General features: G+C 37.1%; 3 protein-coding genes across 4 annotated transcripts in view; 2 read left to right on the forward strand and 1 right to left on the reverse strand.

Moving 5' to 3' along the window:
* LOC138056832 (uncharacterized) overlaps window positions 1-9,853 on the forward strand; it is a 54,863-nt gene extending 45,010 nt beyond the window's left edge. For both annotated transcript variants that reach the window (XM_068902744.1, XM_068902743.1), the window contains exons 34-42: window positions 168-296; window positions 978-1,085; window positions 2,769-2,838; window positions 3,205-3,292; window positions 3,764-3,833; window positions 4,256-4,371; window positions 6,346-6,412; window positions 6,513-6,619; window positions 7,958-9,853. In XM_068902744.1, the coding sequence (XP_068758845.1) occupies window positions 168-296; window positions 978-1,085; window positions 2,769-2,838; window positions 3,205-3,292; window positions 3,764-3,833; window positions 4,256-4,371; window positions 6,346-6,412; window positions 6,513-6,619; window positions 7,958-8,675 (1,473 nt within the window). In that variant the 3' untranslated portion in view covers window positions 8,676-9,853. The remainder of the gene's footprint in view (window positions 1-167; window positions 297-977; window positions 1,086-2,768; window positions 2,839-3,204; window positions 3,293-3,763; window positions 3,834-4,255; window positions 4,372-6,345; window positions 6,413-6,512; window positions 6,620-7,957) is intronic.
* LOC138056835 (protein CFAP276-like) lies at window positions 8,443-13,329 on the reverse strand. Its single transcript, XM_068902746.1, has 5 exons — window positions 13,161-13,329; window positions 11,917-12,033; window positions 11,454-11,569; window positions 10,390-10,508; window positions 8,443-9,948 (listed from the first exon to the last, which is right to left on the reverse strand). The coding sequence occupies exons 1-5, from the start codon at window positions 13,230-13,232 to the stop codon at window positions 9,878-9,880; spliced, it is 495 nt and encodes a 164-aa protein (XP_068758847.1). The 5' UTR covers window positions 13,233-13,329; the 3' UTR covers window positions 8,443-9,877.
* Window positions 13,330-13,392: 63 nt separating this feature from the next.
* The window catches only part of LOC138056833 (constitutive coactivator of PPAR-gamma-like protein 1 homolog), a 16,987-nt gene continuing 11,753 nt past the window's right edge, over window positions 13,393-18,626 (forward strand). The window contains exons 1-3 of the mRNA XM_068902745.1: window positions 13,393-14,273; window positions 17,570-17,807; window positions 18,259-18,359. Of these exons, the coding sequence (XP_068758846.1) occupies window positions 13,494-14,273; window positions 17,570-17,807; window positions 18,259-18,359 (1,119 nt within the window). The 5' untranslated portion in view covers window positions 13,393-13,493. The remainder of the gene's footprint in view (window positions 14,274-17,569; window positions 17,808-18,258; window positions 18,360-18,626) is intronic.

The following is an 18,626-nucleotide window of genomic DNA, read 5'->3' on the forward strand; positions in this document are numbered from 1 at the left end:
TTGTGCACTTATTCAAATGCTTATGCTAGAAGAGCATGAATATGACCTATAAACACAGGGATAAATGAAAGGCATTCTATGTTTACTTAAATTGCTTTCTTTGCAAGGCCTCAGAGGCTTTAATCTACGATTATTACTACCGTTCTTTACTCCCTTTCTTTGTACAGGTGACTCCGCGTTTGCTTCACACACTCTCTAACAAGTGTATTGTGAGCATCAGTGTTGGTGCAGATTGTTCAGTTGCCATGGATGCAACAGGTTCTGTTCACGTCTGGGGAAGGGCGGACTCTGGTCAGGTTAGTAACCTTGATTACAGTTTAAAACCAATACACCGAAAAGAGGATAAACCATTTAAATTATTTGGCGGCACTGCAGCATTTTAATTAGGCTAAAATAAATATTGGTGGTGTGTAAATCCAGTTTGGTCGGTGGAGGGGGTTTTGGAGAGTGGGGTGAGAGCAGGCCAAACTATGCTGTTGTGTCTGCTAATGGACAATCACCATCAACATCATCACCATCATGGTCATTATCGTCAACATCATAGCATTGGCATCATTTTGTTTACTTATCTACCAGTGTCTATGCAAGTAACTCAAATGAACCGATAAACCTGTGGCTAACAAAAAACTAAAACCCTTACTGATACTGAGGCTACGAGAACAGATGGATGGCACAGTCAGCTAGTGTGCGGCCTTGGTGCTAGAGGTCCCAAGTTCAATCCCCAGATCTCACATCCTTGTTTCGATTTCTTTTCTTTCAGTGTATCTTAAAGTACTGTAGCTTTAAATAGCTTTAAAATAGAGCACTGCATGAAAAGGGGGGGGGGGGGGGGGTAAAATGAGCACAGTACCAAGATCATCTGGGATATATTTTGAACTCTCCTTCATAAAATGGGTCATTTTTATGAGTAATAGTCACTTTGATCTTCAATGCTTACCTTGGTGTAATAATTATTACTCTGTCATTGTTAATTGCAGCTGGGTTTAGATTTTAGCAGCATTGGTGCCAATAGGAAGGAAGTTTCATTACCTTGCCAGCTTACCAGTCTTCCTCCTCTTAACAGGAGAGCTTCAGTATCAAGTGAGGTATGTCATGGAGTAGTTAAATATGATTTCTTGCTTGCTTCAATAATAATTATTGCAATCAGTGAATCATTTGCAATCATTCAAATAGCCTATCAGTCAATCAGTCAACCAGCTAGTGAGCCAGTCAGTCGGTCAGTCAGTCTGTCCTTGCGGTGAAAGTGATCATCACATTACTTACTTATTTTGAAGCAACTTGAGCCATTGCAAAAGAACCCTGAAACAAAAACCAGGTTTCTTTCACAGCTGCTCATTTTTGCTTTGTAACTGCACTGGTCACTTTCTCTGAGACCTACAAATTTCACAGTTCAGATAAACATGTATGAACATTTCATATATTTATACTTTCTAGCAGTCATTCAGTCTGCAAGCAGCAGGTTTAAAACACGTACGGGTCACTCGCAACAGATCGTTGTTTTATACCTATATCAAAACAACCCAAAACCTTCAAATTCGCTAACCTTAGGCCTAAACATTGTTTTTAGGCCTACTGTTAAGGAAAGGAAAGGAACTTTATTTAAGTGTCTAGTCGTTCTAGCGCTGGAGCACTAATTGGGGACACTGTAAACTGAAATTAACAATTCAAGCAAATCAAGTCAAATTCCTAATTCCTAATTTCTAATTCCTAATTCCTAATTCCTAAGTTTAGCATTAGCAAAAGGTTTGTAACGAGTGACCTGTGAAAAGTGACCTCTACTTTAAACCGGTCGGTCTGCAAGTGATAAAAAATGAAAGAAAAGCATGTTTGTAGTGCTGGCGAAAGATAGAAGTGATCCTCACACTTGGTGGGCAATTTAAGCAAATGTCTCTAGTAGTTAGCAACTATTCACTGAAGTGGAGGTGGCTAGTGGTGGATATTTAGCCACCGTCACTGAGGTGAATAGTTGTTTTAGTATAATACTAAAACAGTGAGATAATAATGGCACAAAAAGATGATTTTAACTTACCGTATTTACCCGTGTATGATATGCGCCCGTGTATAATACACACCCCAATTTTGGACTGCATTTTGAAAAAAAAAAGGTTAGAGCAAAAAGCAGAGAAAGTGTTCATGCAAAACTAGTGTGAAAAAAATCCATTTCCTGGATAAGAAAATTTGTTCCGCTACGTACAACAGTAAAGTAAATAAGCCTATGTAAAGTGTTTAAAAACTGAAAGCTTTATACAAACTTTAACTCATAGTCACAATGGAAAGATTACAACATTTTTGGGCGTAAAGTGAAGAAAACATCCAAATTAATTTTTTGTGCTGTATATTATCTCACTGTTTTAGTATATACTAAAACAACTATTCACCTCAGTGTCGGTGGCTAGTGTTGGATATTTACCTCGCCGCTTTGCGGCTCGGTAAATATCCACTGCCAGCCACCTCCACTTCGGTGAATAGTTGTTAAATATTCTCCTGAAAAATTCAGGTGGCCTCAACAGCCGTTGATCCCATGTCCTAGCTCTGTGATGCTAGTGCAATGCTCTACCAACTGAGCTATGAAGCCACACAGTGGGAGCAGGTCAATTTGTTGTTGGTGTCTATAAGAGACAATAATTGCTTAAATTGTCCACCAGATACACCTTAAAGAGCAAGGATCACTTCTGTTTTTCTTTGATAATGTATCCTTAGTTTGTAATTATTATAATAATTATTATTACTGAGTATGACTAAAATTTTGATTTCTTCCTGTTTTTTAGCATTTAGAAAGATTTGATGCATATACTGATATGGATTTTGAATGGGATTTGCCAGAACTCTCATCAGTTGGTAAGAGCTAATCATTTAGGTTTTCTTTAATCCTTTACCCTATTGATTCCTCTTTCACAAAAAAATTAACCCACTCACTCCTCATGCACCCCAGGATGATGAAAGTTGATGAGTAAAATTGCCTGGCATTAGACCGAGTAAAATCTGTTAAGTCTAATGCTCCTAGGAATCAATGGGTTAATCAGGTCTTAGCCAGGGTAATTAAATGCGATAAGCTTCACTCTTTGAAGCAAAAGGGTCATGTGATTTTAGTTCAGTTCAGTGTTATGATTGGGAGAGTTCATGGAACTCATTTTTCTGGCTTGAGGCAGTCACATTTACTTGAAAACTTAAGTTTCTTACTTTTTTTTGTCTAATACTGGACAGGCAGTAAGTCAGCACCTTATGGCAGAGAAGCTCTGGCTGTGGCCTTACGTCAACTGAGTGATCACTACACAGCACAACCATTGATTAGGTATTGTACAGACAATATAAATGCTTTGTATTCATAATTGCAAAAATGTTCTGGTATAGTCACGATTCAATACTGGGAGAAGCCAAGAGTAGGGATGTAACGGGACCAGGCCAGGGAAAACATGAACTTGAGAAAGTGGGGGTTGGCAGTAAGTGCGAGTGTCAAGTATTTATGAGTCAATGAGTCAATGAGTCGATGAGTCAATGAGTCAACAAGTTAGTGCAGTTAATTAAACCATAAAATGAAAGCTAAAATTTCAGAGAGTGCTTAGGCCCAATCACTGAAACAAGGGCTTAGGCTTAATCAACAAATTATTGCTATATTGACTGTGAATCCATTGACTCATGACTCATGACTCATTGACTCATTGACTCATTTGACTCATAAAACATGCTTTCTCAGTAAGTGCTGGGAATGGAAAGTCAATCAGTACCTTTTTTCTGACTCACTCAATTGATCATGGCTTTTCAGACACTGCCTGGATATCAAGGACTTCTTAGCAGCTGCAGTTATTTATGAAACTATCGCTGAATGGCCACAGGTAATTTTTCGGATTTATAATATTGTATTATTTTTATCTCCCCTTTTTCCTTAAGGGGTGTTGACGTCTCACAAGATAGCTCTTTGGGTTTCATTAACAGACAGTTTGGAGGTGAAGGCTTGACTTCAATTCTAAGCAGAAGAATCAATGTTCAGGCATTTCTGATCTCTGTCATTGCCAGACTCCTAGACCCTCAGGTCTAAAGTTTGCTTCTGAACATTTTAAAGTGCATCTGCACAAATTCAGCTCAGGTCATTAATTTTGGAAAGTGAGCTAATTAATGCCACATAATTTTAGTAATACATATTTATTAAATGACTGCTGTTCTGTTTGAGGTGTTCAGTGGTCATTAAACATTGCCCGGTTTTTTGTGAGGTGCTGTTTGTTGTTCTCTATCAATATTTTGCAACATTGTTTTCTAGGTGCTTGGTTACAGTTTAAGATTCTTAAGTGACTGTTTGATGTCCTCCACATCTTGCAATGAATTAAAAGTGAAGGTGGTTTCATCAGCTCTCGAAATTATGCATCATGTTATCAGGTAAAAGAAAACTGTGATAAGGTAGCTTGATTTACGGCAAGTGTGGGGAGCCTGTTGTTCATTCATTGTTGAACAGAAGATTATAGTCTCAACTTATTTTAGTTGAGGACAAAACATTGAGTATCACTCTATGGAGTACCCCCAATAGAGTAGAAGCTTAGAAGTAAAAAAAAATCAATTTTCAAAGTTGAACTTCCAACCAAAGACTTCCCGATTTGTGAAGTGAAGATTTCAATCATTATAAAATGTACCTCTCTTCTTCCATGTCCCATGTCTAACAAAGCACATTTTAAATTACTACATTTTGTATTCTGGGCAGTGGGCAGCTGATTATCTTTTTTGTGGGTAGTACACCGTAAGTGCAATACCCATATTGTCATCACGGCTGGCTAAGTGAGTGAGTGTAAGATTGTAGGCCTGCAGTGCGTGCATGAATTATGAATCTAACGTAGGATTTTCTTGAAGTTTCAACAATTGATATCCATTGTTCAGTTATTCTGTTTGAGGCCCACTTGTCACCTTTATTTCACTTTACAAAAGCAATGGTCAACCTCAACAATGGTGTTAACATTAGTAGCATTCTTTCCTAGAGCGCTTTTGGGCTTAATTGTGAGTCAAGACCCGCTTAGCCTAACTGCACCGTTTGGGAATTCCATTGCTCCAAATACATGAATAAAAGAACATTGGAATAAAAGACTTTTACAACCTAATACGAAAAATGAAATTGAGCAAAAAGAAAAAGGTCTCCTATCCAAGTACAACTCCACCTGAATGGGCTTAACTTCAATGGAAACTTTGTGAGTCAACACCCACTTAGTAACCGCACTGTTTAGGGACTCATTGCCACTCACCAAACATGTTAAAAGAAGATTCGGAAAAAGCCTTAATTAACAACCAAATACAAAAAGAAATCAAGTTCTCCCATCCAAATACTAATTCCACCTGAACATGTTTAACTTTAGTGGATACTGTTGTATCATTTTTTATATATAATTGGTTATGTAAAAATTTAAATAAAAATGCGAAATAATTTTAAATAATTTTTTTTCACTTAACTGTTTTAGGAGTACTCCATTTGGGTACTCCACATTTTGTCCTCAACCTGTTATTTTTGTGACCATGCGCAAACAACACCATTCTTTACTTAGTGAGGAAATCCAGGCAGTAAAAACTATTCACTACTTGGGATTTTGCCTCAAAGTCTTGCACTGGCAGTTGATTGTGTAAGCTATAGCAAGATATCCTGAATGCCAGGGTTTCTGCTCCTCTGTATTCTCAGCTTAGAAAGAAATTGTGCAGTGAACCAAAATACCACAAACTTGTAAGATATGTACAGTCATGCTAATACTGTACAGTGAATTACCTATTTCTTCCTTTGAAGAGAGATTATACTTGCAATGTGATTTTATTAAAACAATGTTGGTTTATGCATTTATTATTGTCTCTAATTGTGAATCTCCACGTAAACACAGGTCTAAACAAACATTTCAGAGAAACTGGGTTCCAACCAACCAACCAAAGCCAGGTTTGCAAAGGGTTTCTAAAGGGTTTCAAATTTTGTTCAAGGTGTTTCCATGGGGTTTCAAACAGGTTTAAGAAGAGTTTATTTAACCACTTGACATTTAGTGAGCCAATGTAGGCTCATTACAAAAATCAAAGACAATATAAATGCATCAAACAGCAAAAAGTTAAGAAGCATTGCAAAGTAACAGAAGCTTGACTGGGTCGCCACGCAGCTCTGGTAACGACTCTCAGGATTGGTTCAGAAAACAATGGACACAAAGAACGATACAAAAGAAACGATGGACCATGACATAAAACACAATAGAGCTGCGTCCTAAAGGGATCCAATGAAATTAGAGGTTATAAAGAGCTGTGTCCTAAATGGCTTGAGTTGCTGTAGGCTTCCTTGCACAGAACTCAACTGGCACTGGTATTAGGGGATTTTAATGTTACTGCCATTTGTCTTCTCAGGAAATTCATAGATCCTGAGGTTGGTGGTAAACAATTAACACAACAAAAAGTTTGGCTTCTTCAGGAGGTAAGGAAAAGGACTTTTTCCTCTTCTACAATTAAAATAAATTTTAGGTTTACATTTTACACTCCAAACATTTTAAACTTTTTTTTCTTCTGCTTAATAGATTTTAAAATTCTGGAGTGAAAACAATGTGCCTACTGACAGCTTGGAGTCTTTCTTGTTAGAATACATAGAAATTCTTGGATATCCACTTAGTTTACTGATTATCAGGTACCTTGTTATTGTCATTGAATGTGTTATTGCACTTAAAGGGGGAATTTTTTCACATGTTTTAGGGAAGTCTTAAGTTAATCATGAGTTTGGAGTAAAAATGGTAATATTGCCTGAAGTCCTTTATTTTATTGATAAAATAATTATTATCATTGCCTTGCAAACAAAATATTTTTGAGAAAAAAAGACTATCTAAGCCAGTTGTCATAAACTTCAAAAACATTGAGCTTACTTTTCAAGATTAGCCAAATTGCTATCTTCTTTCTTTTTATTAAACAACAACAATCTTTATTTTTTTAATTTAAACTATTTACACAAAAGCACTGGCTGGGAGGTAGCTAGAGCTAATCTAGGCAGGCCTTTTAGTTGATGTGTAACGATCCAGACTGTTGTTATTATCATTATTATTATTATTATTATTATTATTATTATTATTATTTACTTAAATTTATGTACATGCGTATTTATACATAGAAATATTTAACGATCACCCAGTGAAAGCAAGGTGAATATTGGCGAACAAAAGCCAAGATCGGGGGTTTTATTCACTGATACCAATAATTGTGATACAATAATTGTTCGCCTCAGGAAAAACAGTTATTGTTTTAGTATAATTACATAGGTGGTTATTTGAAAAGTATGCATTTTCTTTGAAACAACTGTCTGTCACCTCAATAAAACGGCTTGTGGCTATTTTGAAAACAAAAGCCCCCTTAACAAATTGCAACTATTTATTCATTTGGACTGAGTTGATCAAGAAGTGTTGATGTTAGATATGTTTTACCATTGAACCTTGATTATTGTAAACATCAATATTTCCACGAGAGTTGGGTCCTTATACTCCTTAACAATTAAGGAGTATCAAGGGCCCAACTCGCATGAAAATTGTACATTGTTGTACATTCCCTTGAGTACTTGTTACATGGTGTAATATCATTTTAGCTCAAGCTGTAAAACCCCAGTTGTTGTTGTTCTCTCTTTAATATGTTCATCATCTTAGGCTAGCAACTCTATTGTCCATCTGCTTAGCAACTTCTGTTGTTGATCATTGGAGTTAGATGCATCGTTTCTCCTTTTTGGCTTATTCTTTTTGGGACGCGTTTTAAAGTAAAACCAGACTTTGTAAGAGTTGCTGCATACATGCAGAGCCCCTTTAAGCTTTCTTCCATCCCTTGAGGGAAGTTCAACTAAGCAACAACTTTGCAAGGCTTGGTTGTTACAGTATAGTTATTTAGTCTTAAACTATCCATCTTACATACCGGTATAATAAATCTAATATTGGGTGTTTCAAGTCTTCTCTAAGAGAATTAATTTTTGTTCTTTTTGGGGGCTTTTCAGAGATCCTTTCTTTTCACCTCCAAGTGCACCTGATCACCAGGAAGCAAATGAAGGGGAAGAACTGTCATCATTATTTTGTGCTGCATTCCTGAACAGTGTCATAACGCATGTGGTGAATCAACTCCAACAAGAGAACATCGGTGAAGAATACAATTTGGACTTAAAAAAGATTCTTGCAGTCCATAATTCCACTGAGGTATCCTGCAGTCAAGATGAATCACTCCTGCAGCAACCATTTGCGCAGTTGGATGCAGGTGTCAAGTGCAAAGAATTTGATGCAGCACAAAAACATATGTGGCAAGAAATCTTGGATAATATAAAGAAGGATCTGGATAGACATCCCTACATTGCATTATCAATGACTGCAGCTGCCACTGTTGCATCTGCTGCAGTTTCACAACAGCAAGGTTGGAGAGAAGGTGAAATGGCATCCGAATTGCAAAGTGATGTTGTTTTGTTTACATGCAATCATCATTTTCCAAGGGTGTACTTCCAGGAGTTTATTTTACCAGAGTTTCAGCAGAGGATGTCAGAATTAACTCTACAACTTAAGCATACAACCAAACTGCTATTAAAATATTATGGGAGAGTGGAAGGCTGTCTGCCAACAGCCTGTCCAATCTGTGTTTACAACTCAATAAGAGTGGAGCAATTTGAACTTTTGGTTGAACAAAATGCAAATGGTGAAAATGTACTAGCAAGGCCTTGGGACATTTGAGTTTGATGACATTGCAAACTAATGCTTAACTCTCTGCGTATATTGATTGGTTATCCCCTGATTATAACCTTTTCAAAGGCATGCATAAATAAATTGCAACAATTGTGACCTTTTCCCCATTTTTACGCTGAACTTTCTAAGTAAAGGACATCAAGATGTTACATTTCAAAGAATCAATCAAATGCATCACTCATTTTTTGCTTCTGATTTAGCTTGCGTTGATTTGTCAGTAATAAATGTATCACTGAACAGATCATTGCTTCTCTGTAAAATTTTTTTGTTCATTAGAATGCTGGAATGAATGCAATGTCATGGTCAGATTTTCAGACAGATGAAAGCATGAAACCAGAGAATGTGTGTTCTTGTCTGCTGTAATAATTCTTACTGATTGAACAGCATGACAAGTGTTTTACTGCAATTTTCATAATTCTTCAAATTCTCATCTTCAAGTGCCAATGCTCAAACTGCATTTTGGCTTCCATCAATCAAATGAAATCAGTTGATGCATGACATAACCTACCAATCAGCACCTTTGGTTCCCATGGTGCATTTCTACCTTCGAACTCGACACCAATGGAAAGCAATGAAATATGTAGGAATATTTTTACTGATCATGAAGAAGCTCTGAAAATTAACATAATTATGGTATTCAAGCGTGTGAACTAAACAAAAACTCCAATTCACTTTCCAGAGCAAAGTCAATCTTCCCAGCTATGTTTGGAAATTTTATTGATGGAAACGCAGTTGGGCGCTTAGTTCTTGAAGGTGAGATTCTGCAGAATTGTGGAAATCTGAGTAAATCCATGCAAAGGTTCATGTATTCTTCCAAATGTCTTAGTTTAGTAAACGTAGAATTCAAATCAACATACTCTTATGAAAATCAATATATTTTTCTTATTGTCTTTGAAAAATACAATAATTATTGTAAAAAAATTTTGAAGTGCGAATCCACAAGAAAATCAATCATAAACAATTAAGCTGAAATTTACAGTGGAAAATTTACTGTTAAGAACTACAATATTGAGAGGGTGTATTATCTACATGCAAATTTATTTAGTTGTACCTACACATGAAGATCAAGATCTATGAACGTGGAAAAACTTAGACTGTACATAGCATATCTCATTAAATTCCACGATGTTGGCCTAGAAATAATAATAAAAGCTTGCTGAACAGAGTGCAGAAGTACACATTTGGTGTCTCTAACAAGTATAAAACCCTCCATCATGTTTTCTGGAATAGCCCCCATTTGTTGCAGCACTGTGATGGCTCTCTAAATTAAAACAAATAAAATGATTTACAAAAACTGCACAAGGTCTAACAAAGTAGAGGATGGGAGGGGGGGGGGGGGGTGGGGACAGGTGAAAATATCAATAGAAACATCTTTTTTTCCTGAGTAGGGACAGAGAGATCTCCTATTTTTAGCCTCTAAGTGTAAATGTGACTTGAATAATCAATGTTTTTGTTTGCCAGCACCCTTGGAATTTATTACTAATTTTGCAATAATTGTTTCTTAAAGCCAAACTTTAGATTTTAACTTATTGTTTAACTCAGTAAACGAAATTTATATCTTTTTGGAGTGAGGGCTATTGTGCAAGGATCATTTCTGTCTTTTGTTTGGACAAATCCTTCTTTTAACAATGCAGCACACATGTTTCTCAAAAAATGTACCAGTTAAGACAGTGCAGTAGCTAAAGTTTTACATTTATATTACCTATAGCTCCATTGATGCTGTGGATGCTCTGTCGTTGGTTACTTGTACTTTTCATCAATGGCAGTTTGTAGAGGTCAACTTCAGGTTCTTCAGGGGGAGGTCTGTTCTTTAAAATTCGTCTGTGGATGAAAGAGGACTTTCTCACAATTGCACAAATTTTGATCATAAACCCTTCCTTAGTTTAATTTCTTTGTCCTCTTCAGAGTACCTCAATGCGTGCATTTTCTGTATGCATTGAGAAATGCATTCTGCATTTCCAAATTGCTTCTCTGGTGAAACATTTCTTTCCAAAAATTTTCCATATACAGAAGTGTTGTCAGGCTATCAAGAAGGAAACTTAAGGAAATTCAAGTCAGACCAGCCATTTGTGTCTTGTTTACAGAGCTGTCACCTTGCTGTGATTTAAGCTTGAAGAAATTAATGTTGACTTCCTATAAGTGTAAATTCTCAGGAATGATAATAATGTTCATGGCTGGGATAGCACCAATCCAGGGATTATTTCAACCAACTCCAACAGGGTCATGGTATTAATCTGGTTAGGCACAACAATTTAGCCATAAATGAGGCTTAATGGAGAAGTGATCCTAACAGTTTTATGGACAATTCCCATAAAAGTGTATGTATCACTTTTCCATTTTGTCTACATGTATGACCCACACTTTCAGATATATACTTATTTCAGTCTGAGGCTTATCACAAACAATTGGGGGGATGATTTATGTTTCTTTTGTATTCATGCTAATTTGACCCACTCGCCTCAATTTGCTATTTTCACAAATCCCATAATACAGTTCATTTTGGGGTGATATTTGCATTAAAACAATGGATATCCAGTTCACTGAAGCCAACCTTGTTCCCAGGGTGTCCATCTCTCTTTGCTCGTCGACAAAAAGAACCTGGGAACGAGGCTGCACTGAAGCATGATACAGTCTCAAAAGTTAATGACCCATACCTTTTCAATTTTGCTCATTTTTAATAATGTAGCAAGGATAGAAAAGCTTATTAGCATTCAAAAATCTTGGGCCACCATTATGAAAAAGGTCTTCACACTAAAGAACACATACCCATGAGGCAGACCAGCAGTTTCATGTTGCACTAGTGTCTCCGCTTTTGACGAAAGGAATTCCTTGTGGTGGTCATAAGTCGACTTGATCACAAAATCCAAGCTATCATGGGGAGCCTGTAATAAATATTAATAATTATGAAAATGCAAGCTAATGCCCACCCTGTCAGCCATAAGCATGTAATGCCCAACCCCACCCTACCCCACATCTCTTCTTTGATAAAAGATTGTTACATCATGATAGAATGAAATCCAAAGAAATCACTTTATTTAAGTGATTTATTTGTTTGAGTCACTGACTGGTCTAAAGCTTTAGGTAGAAAGGGAAAAATTCAAATGCACACTCTTTCCAGCATCATCAAATGTATGCCTTTGATCTTTCATTTTGGCAAGGATGCATATTTTTTTCCTCTTGAAAAGGCGTGACAGTTTTCATTTTAGCGTGACTGGTTTCATCATATTACCTGTGGATCGTGATGGAAAATCTCCCTTCTTGAGCTCGCGAGTGTGGCTGTTTTATTGAGTCTGTCCCAAGCAGTACCATCAGAGTTCGATTTGGCCAAAGTTCTGTTTTCCTTAACCTTGAGAGAAGACACATTTGTTGTATTTTACGTGACAACTGTGGAATTTCAGCCTTTTAAAGAGATTAAGGAGGCTCGAAAGGGTTTTCCGCTGAGTGCACGTGCGTAAGCCACACACGCAATTCTAAAAGCTGCTCGCGTCAGCTCACGGTTCAAAGTGGGTCACCAGAAATAAACAAATACCGCTAATTTCGCTCTCCTTTCTTCTAATTCCTATACATATGGAATATAAATAGACATCTCCTATTCACGAAAACAACGAAAATTGTACACACACGGTTTAATAGTCACTTAAATCCGTTTGTGTTAGCCTGTAGTTTCACTCACGCTTGCATTTTAATGAGCGGGTGACACATGCGTAAATGCCGATCTTGTAACCCCCTCATTTTTCCTGATTTTGCAACTTTACTCGCTATAATATCTCTGTCTCCGGACGATGAATTTTTTTCATTTTTTGCATGTTAGCTTAGATTTAAATTTAAAACGTTTGTCTTTCAAATTTAAAGAAATTCTGTAGGTGAAAAAATAAATTAGCGACACATATCAAAGAAACTTATTTTTCTGAAAAACTGACCTACAGATTTTGTTGAATTTTAAATATTTTATAGATTATTTCTAACATTATCTGGTAATGCTGAATGAGAAGACTTCACCGTCCCGTTTTTTCAAAAAAGACATATCTTGATTTTATGGCTCAAAGAAATGCCTGATATCGTTGCCATGGTAACGTTATTTTGGAGGAAAATGTGATGTGAGAAATCTGCGATGGGTACTTAGTACCCTGGCCAAATTTTGTCTTCATATGATTACCCTAACTGTATCAAAAAACAGAATATCTTTATTTGTTCGAAAAAAGGAGAAAAAATTCGAGCCTCCTGAAATTAAAATCCTGAATATTTCATTTCATTCATCGAGTTTATAAAAAGCGACAGTTGCTTCAATTGGCCAGCAAAAGTGCGGTTATCAGTTCTCTAATTCGTCTATAACCCACATTTCAAATATAAGTGACATTCATTACATTTCATTCGTAGGGTAACCGATAGAAAAAACTGAAACAATTTGCTGTTGCCTTCGATAACTTATTTTCAGGAATTAAATGTGTAAATACTCTGCCTTTTCAAACACACCTGCTTTCCTTGCTGTCCGTAGAAATCGCTGTCATTCTGAAGTCTTGGAAAAGGGTACGGATCGCGAGGCATGTTGCGAAAATACGACGAGAAAATGAGAAAGAAAGCGCTGTGTTTCAGATCTAAACAAATTGTGTATCCTGAAGCGTTTAGTTGTTATGGCAACAAATCTTAATCCCAAGTAACAATGCGCGCGTATACTGCACAAAGCTTTCCCAGACATCGCCGCGAGAGTAGCTCAATATGGCGGCAGAGCACGTGTAGAAAAACAGTATTGTTTTTTGCGAGTGAGCGTTCAAAGTATCGCTTTTCCTTCTTCGAAAAGCTGGTGAAATGGGCATTCAGGGTCTACAGGAGTATTTGGAGGCAAACTGTCCCACTGCGTGTGAAGAAGTTGATCTGAGAGAAGTCCTTCATGGGAATAAGTCCACAAACGTGAATCCTCCTCCGGTTCTTCTTGTTGATACGCGTAGTTGTTTGAAGCATCTGTACGGTCCTGGTACAGATTGGGTTTGCGGAGGACAATGGAATGAAATGCTTCGTTCCGTGGAGAACTTCACGCGATCATTTCGACAGCAAAACATCCAAATTGTGATGTATTTTGACGGAGAAGGTGAATCACGGAAACTTCACCAGTGGATCAGCACTCAAAACGATAAGCGACAATTAGCGCGGCAAATCCTCACTCATGTTATGAAAATGAACTGCTATCCGGGAAAAAGACTGTATTTCCCACCACCAGTTGTCGAGATTTGTCTACGACTTGCTTTCCTAAGTTGTGGTGTGTCTGTGTGTGGTTCCACGGGGGATTTACACAAAGAGATGGCGACTTATTGCTCAGCTGAAGGTTATGCTGGGGTCATCAGTCACCACGCAGACTTTTTAATTTTTGATGTCCCAAATTATTTTTCCGCTGATCATCTAAAGTTTACCAAGAAAGAAATCACTACAGTTAGATTTAAACGTGATGCCATGCTGTCCGATTTGCAACTCCACCATGATCGGCTTGGATTGTTTGCTAGTTTGCTAGGAACTGATTTTATTCCAGAAGAAATCTTAGGGTCATTTTACTGGAATCTGCTGGGGCCTGATCATCCTTTGGCAAAAGGGCAGGTTTGTATCGGCTTATTTGATACGTTTATTATCAGACTGTTTACTGTCATCAAACTATTTGAGCTTATACTCAAATCCTGTGAGCAAAAGTCCCTTACACTGTAGTGTTTATAATATAATAATGAGGTGATTGCTTACAGGAATGCTTTGAGTATTCAGAATGTTACGGTTTAACTCATGGTCAAGCATTTTAACATCAAATAATGTTGTATATGATGAAGTTGAAATCTAAATCTAGTTAAATTCTTTTACTTTCCTTTCTCTTATAGACATTATCATAATCTGAGTCAAAGGAAAGTAAGAAACGAACTAGTTTGAAAACTCTTTAACCAAGGAAAAATTTGAACTACAACATATACATGAAAGTTGAGACAGTTTAGATACAGTACCGCTTGAAACTATTAAATTTTGTGAAAGTGAAAATATAGGGATCCCAAACTGTCTCCAGTTTCCAAAGAAATCAAAGCTAAAGCCTTGTCTTTCAGCAAAACTAATATTTTCACTACTAATAATGTTATTAACATCTTTCCAGGCTTCATTTACCAGTACTCCAGATGTTACACCTACAGTACCGCTCAGATATACATTAACTGCGCATACGCAGTGTATACCAAGGCTGTTGCCTAACAGGAGCCCGGTAGCCTGGGGCTCCCAAAGAATAGCTCTGGGCTCCTTAATTTTTCACAGCAACACCTCTCACTTCATATGTTGGGCTCCTAAGTTCTCAGCGTTTAGCTCTTAGGGCCCCTTTAAAATTTTCTTGGGCAGCAGCCTTGTATACGCACATACAAGCATACATATACGCTCATACGCGTATACTTATACGTACATACGCATATATTTATACGAACGTATGCATATATTCATGCCGTCTGATTTTCGTTTGTTATTCAGTACCATAAATTTCCTTTGTGTTGCATTGTTGTGTAAAACAAAGAACTTTTGGATCTGAACAAAGCGTTAAGCCACAAGCCGATAACAGAAAATTTACATACTGCAAAAAGCTATCATGTTACAAACGCGCAAGTCGCTTCTTGTCGCGAATTTATTGGATAACAAGCAAAAGTAATTCAATGTTTATGAATCAGTAGGGAAACAAAAATTTGTCTAAAGTTTGGCTTTCAAATACATGTATCATTTGTGACCCTTCACGCAAAAAGGGGCATATGGATTTCATTGAAAACCGTGAAATTTTTTCACAGTCACAGTGCGTGAATTTCAATTTTCACATCATGAATAAGCCGTAATCACTCTACGGTAAGAAACTTTCACTCTCGGCATGAAACTATTCCTGCCATGAATGATCGGTGAAAACTTTAACGGCATGAAATTAAGGGTAAAAATTCATGCAGTGAAATTGGGAGTGAAAAATAATATTCACGGTGTGAAATTGATCCAATCTAAAGATAAATCAACAATTCATTTCCATTTTACCTTTCCGTTGAAGTAAAAAGTTTTTATAAAGAGAAGCGACCAACTCATAAATGGGAAACAATTTCTTTAGTATTGTTACATTATCATTTGGTACTGCTGGTTTTAAACTGATAGCAAATTAAAGTAGAAGGGAATGCCAGAACAACGATCTATCAAAATTTGCATACGACTCACTTTAAGAGGAAGTCGTGACAGGTAATACAACACCTTTCACATAGGAGTAGAACTTCCGTCGTATTCAGGGAGGTAAACTCGAAGATTTTCCGAGAATTGCATGTTTATTGATGGTGTGCATTTTGTTTATTATTGCCAACGAGCAAGCCGAGCGAAGACGCGAGGCTTGCGAGGCGGCCAGCTTAATGCTGCGCGAAGTAGAGCAGAAGCCGAAAAATTCTCAATCGTGCTGTGAAAAGTGTAATGTAAGGTACCCTGGAGATTTTATTGGGGACCAATGAAAGAGCGCGTGTTTTCATGTGTGATGATGACGTCTGCGATTATTGATGATCTTGTGTTCGGAGGTGAGTGAAAGCACATTTTTCCCATTTCCCAGACCATTGTGTTGTGTACACTTGGTTTGAGTGTTCTTTAATATTTATTTTCGAACCATCGTGAGCGAGCTCAAAACTAAACCGGCGCACGTGTTCTTATCGGCCGCTGTTGTCAATTTCGGATTTCGGCCCGCGAGTACAGCAGTTTGTTTTTCGTTTTGTAACCATTGAGTCGTGAACAATTTAATTTAATTTAATTTTCAAAGAAAATATGTTGTCTGCAAAGTACAAAATTAAACGATCAATTTGACTTGTAATTCATGGCTGTATCTTGCAAAATATAAATTCTACAAGTGAAACAACTTTCATGTGCGAGAGAGTTTGATTCCCTGTTACATGTTCCACACTGAAAAGTCTGAAAATCCTTTGGCGATCATCATTTTTTACATGGCTCTGATTTTATTCAACTTTATCATATATATTCTGGTTAGAATTACGGCCGTTCAAAAATTACAGCAGTGCTTTCCATATTATTGCAAAACAAGTTGACACCTGCATTGTTGTTGGAGATACAAGGCGTGCAATTTCTATTATTGTATTATTGGTAACTAGATAAGTTGAGTTGCAATACTTTTGAATAAAAAAATTACAACTACTGTTCGGTGTTTTGGAACTCTGATACAAATCTGCAAACTATGTATTATATTGACTGTTTCGTTGGCACTTATAATTAGCGATAGCTATTACTAGGTAATTTCTCTCTTTTAATAGTGTGGGACAAAATAAGTCTGAACCTGAACTGTATGTTTATCGATGAAATAAGCATCCATGTGTGGGTTCATATTCCGAGCACGGCAGCTGTTTGTGAAAGTCTGCCTTCGTCATGTACACGTAGTTCTTAGTCGTGTACTATTTTAGTGCTGTCAAGCTACATGTATTCCTTCATAACAATAAGCAAAACAGTAAGCAAGCTAATTAGGCAGACGCGTATATCGGTATACACGAATATGCGTATATTTATACGCAAATATGCGTATGGTTATACACACATATGAGATATACGCATATTGTGTGCATATTTTGGTTAACGTACATGTATTTCTGAGCGGTACTGTATGTAGATATTTTGTGTGTTTTTAATGCTAGTCACTTTAAAGTCCTACCTTTTACCAACAGTCTTTTCTACCGTTTTGTTTTTGTTATGGAAATTTGCACTGCTTATCCCAGCAATCTGATTGGATGAATTTCAGCTTTGGCTGGATTTTCATATATGAAAATTGTTCCACGGCATGCAATGCCTGTCAATTGAATGTGGGTCATGTAAGTATGGAATTGTGCGTAGTATGTGTAGCTCAAGGCACTGTTTTATTCTAGGTCAAAGAAAAACATCAGCCAATCTTTCCCGCAAATGATATCATCATCACCAGTGTGATTACATTCATCAAGAGTCTTGCAGATTCTTCCAATCTTCCTTGGATAGCCCAGCAGGTGTTCAGGTCAGAAGAAGTGGACTTGGCAGAGATCACCGAAAAGCTTAAAGAAGCGGTGCAGCATTACTCTAGTCTTGCACAAGCAGAACAACCTGCTCCTCAGTCTCCTGGTATTGCACCAGGTATGGTTGGTTTCATTTTTTCTTTCAACTGGCGCTTAAGCAACAATGACGAGCTTGATCTCTGTGAATGCTACCTGTATGACTTACCTAGTTGACACATGTTGTATGAGAGTTGTATTCTCCGGGTTATAGGCTTCAGGCTGAATAACATACATGTATACAGCTATTTCGAGAAAGTTTGTCAAGAATAAAGTGCACGCGACAATCCCAAAAGGTAATATGGGATATGATCAATACAGTGTTTCTAACGACTGTAGCTGTCGAACCTACTTTTGTTACTTTCCTTCAGCACTCGCAAACATATATCAGTGGCCTCCTGTACGATTCTTTTAAATTTCTTTGAAAAACAGTGCACTTAAAATCACCCACAATACCTTTCAGGATTGTCACGTGCACTTTTTCCGACAACCTTTCTCAAAATAGCTGTATACTGTGTGCTTTCTCTTTACAGGCCGTAAACAGAATGAACATCAGTATCAGAAGATGTGGCAGCACTGGCAACAACATCAGTTTGTTCCCAAACCAACAACTCCTCCTCAACAGAAGGGTTCTGTAAGTACAGCTGTAGTAGAACTCTTCCCAAATTGATAAATAATGACCTTTGGCTACGTTGTAACATTGCCAATCTTATTTTACAAGACATGTAGTTCTGTTTTTACCCAAACCTTAATTTAACAGGGTTTTCAGTAAGAGCTGACAACTCTTCACAGAGGTTTCAATAAAATTTGAATTTGTTGGCTGGTTTAAGCAAAGGAACTGACTGTTGTTGTTGTGAAAATGAAGTTTAGTCTTAGGTTTGGAAGAATCTGTATAATTTTT

The sequence above is a fragment of the Montipora capricornis genome, chromosome 7, assembly GCF_036669925.1.
Source record: "Montipora capricornis isolate CH-2021 chromosome 7, ASM3666992v2, whole genome shotgun sequence".
Classification (NCBI taxonomy): domain Eukaryota; kingdom Metazoa; phylum Cnidaria; class Anthozoa; order Scleractinia; family Acroporidae; genus Montipora; species Montipora capricornis.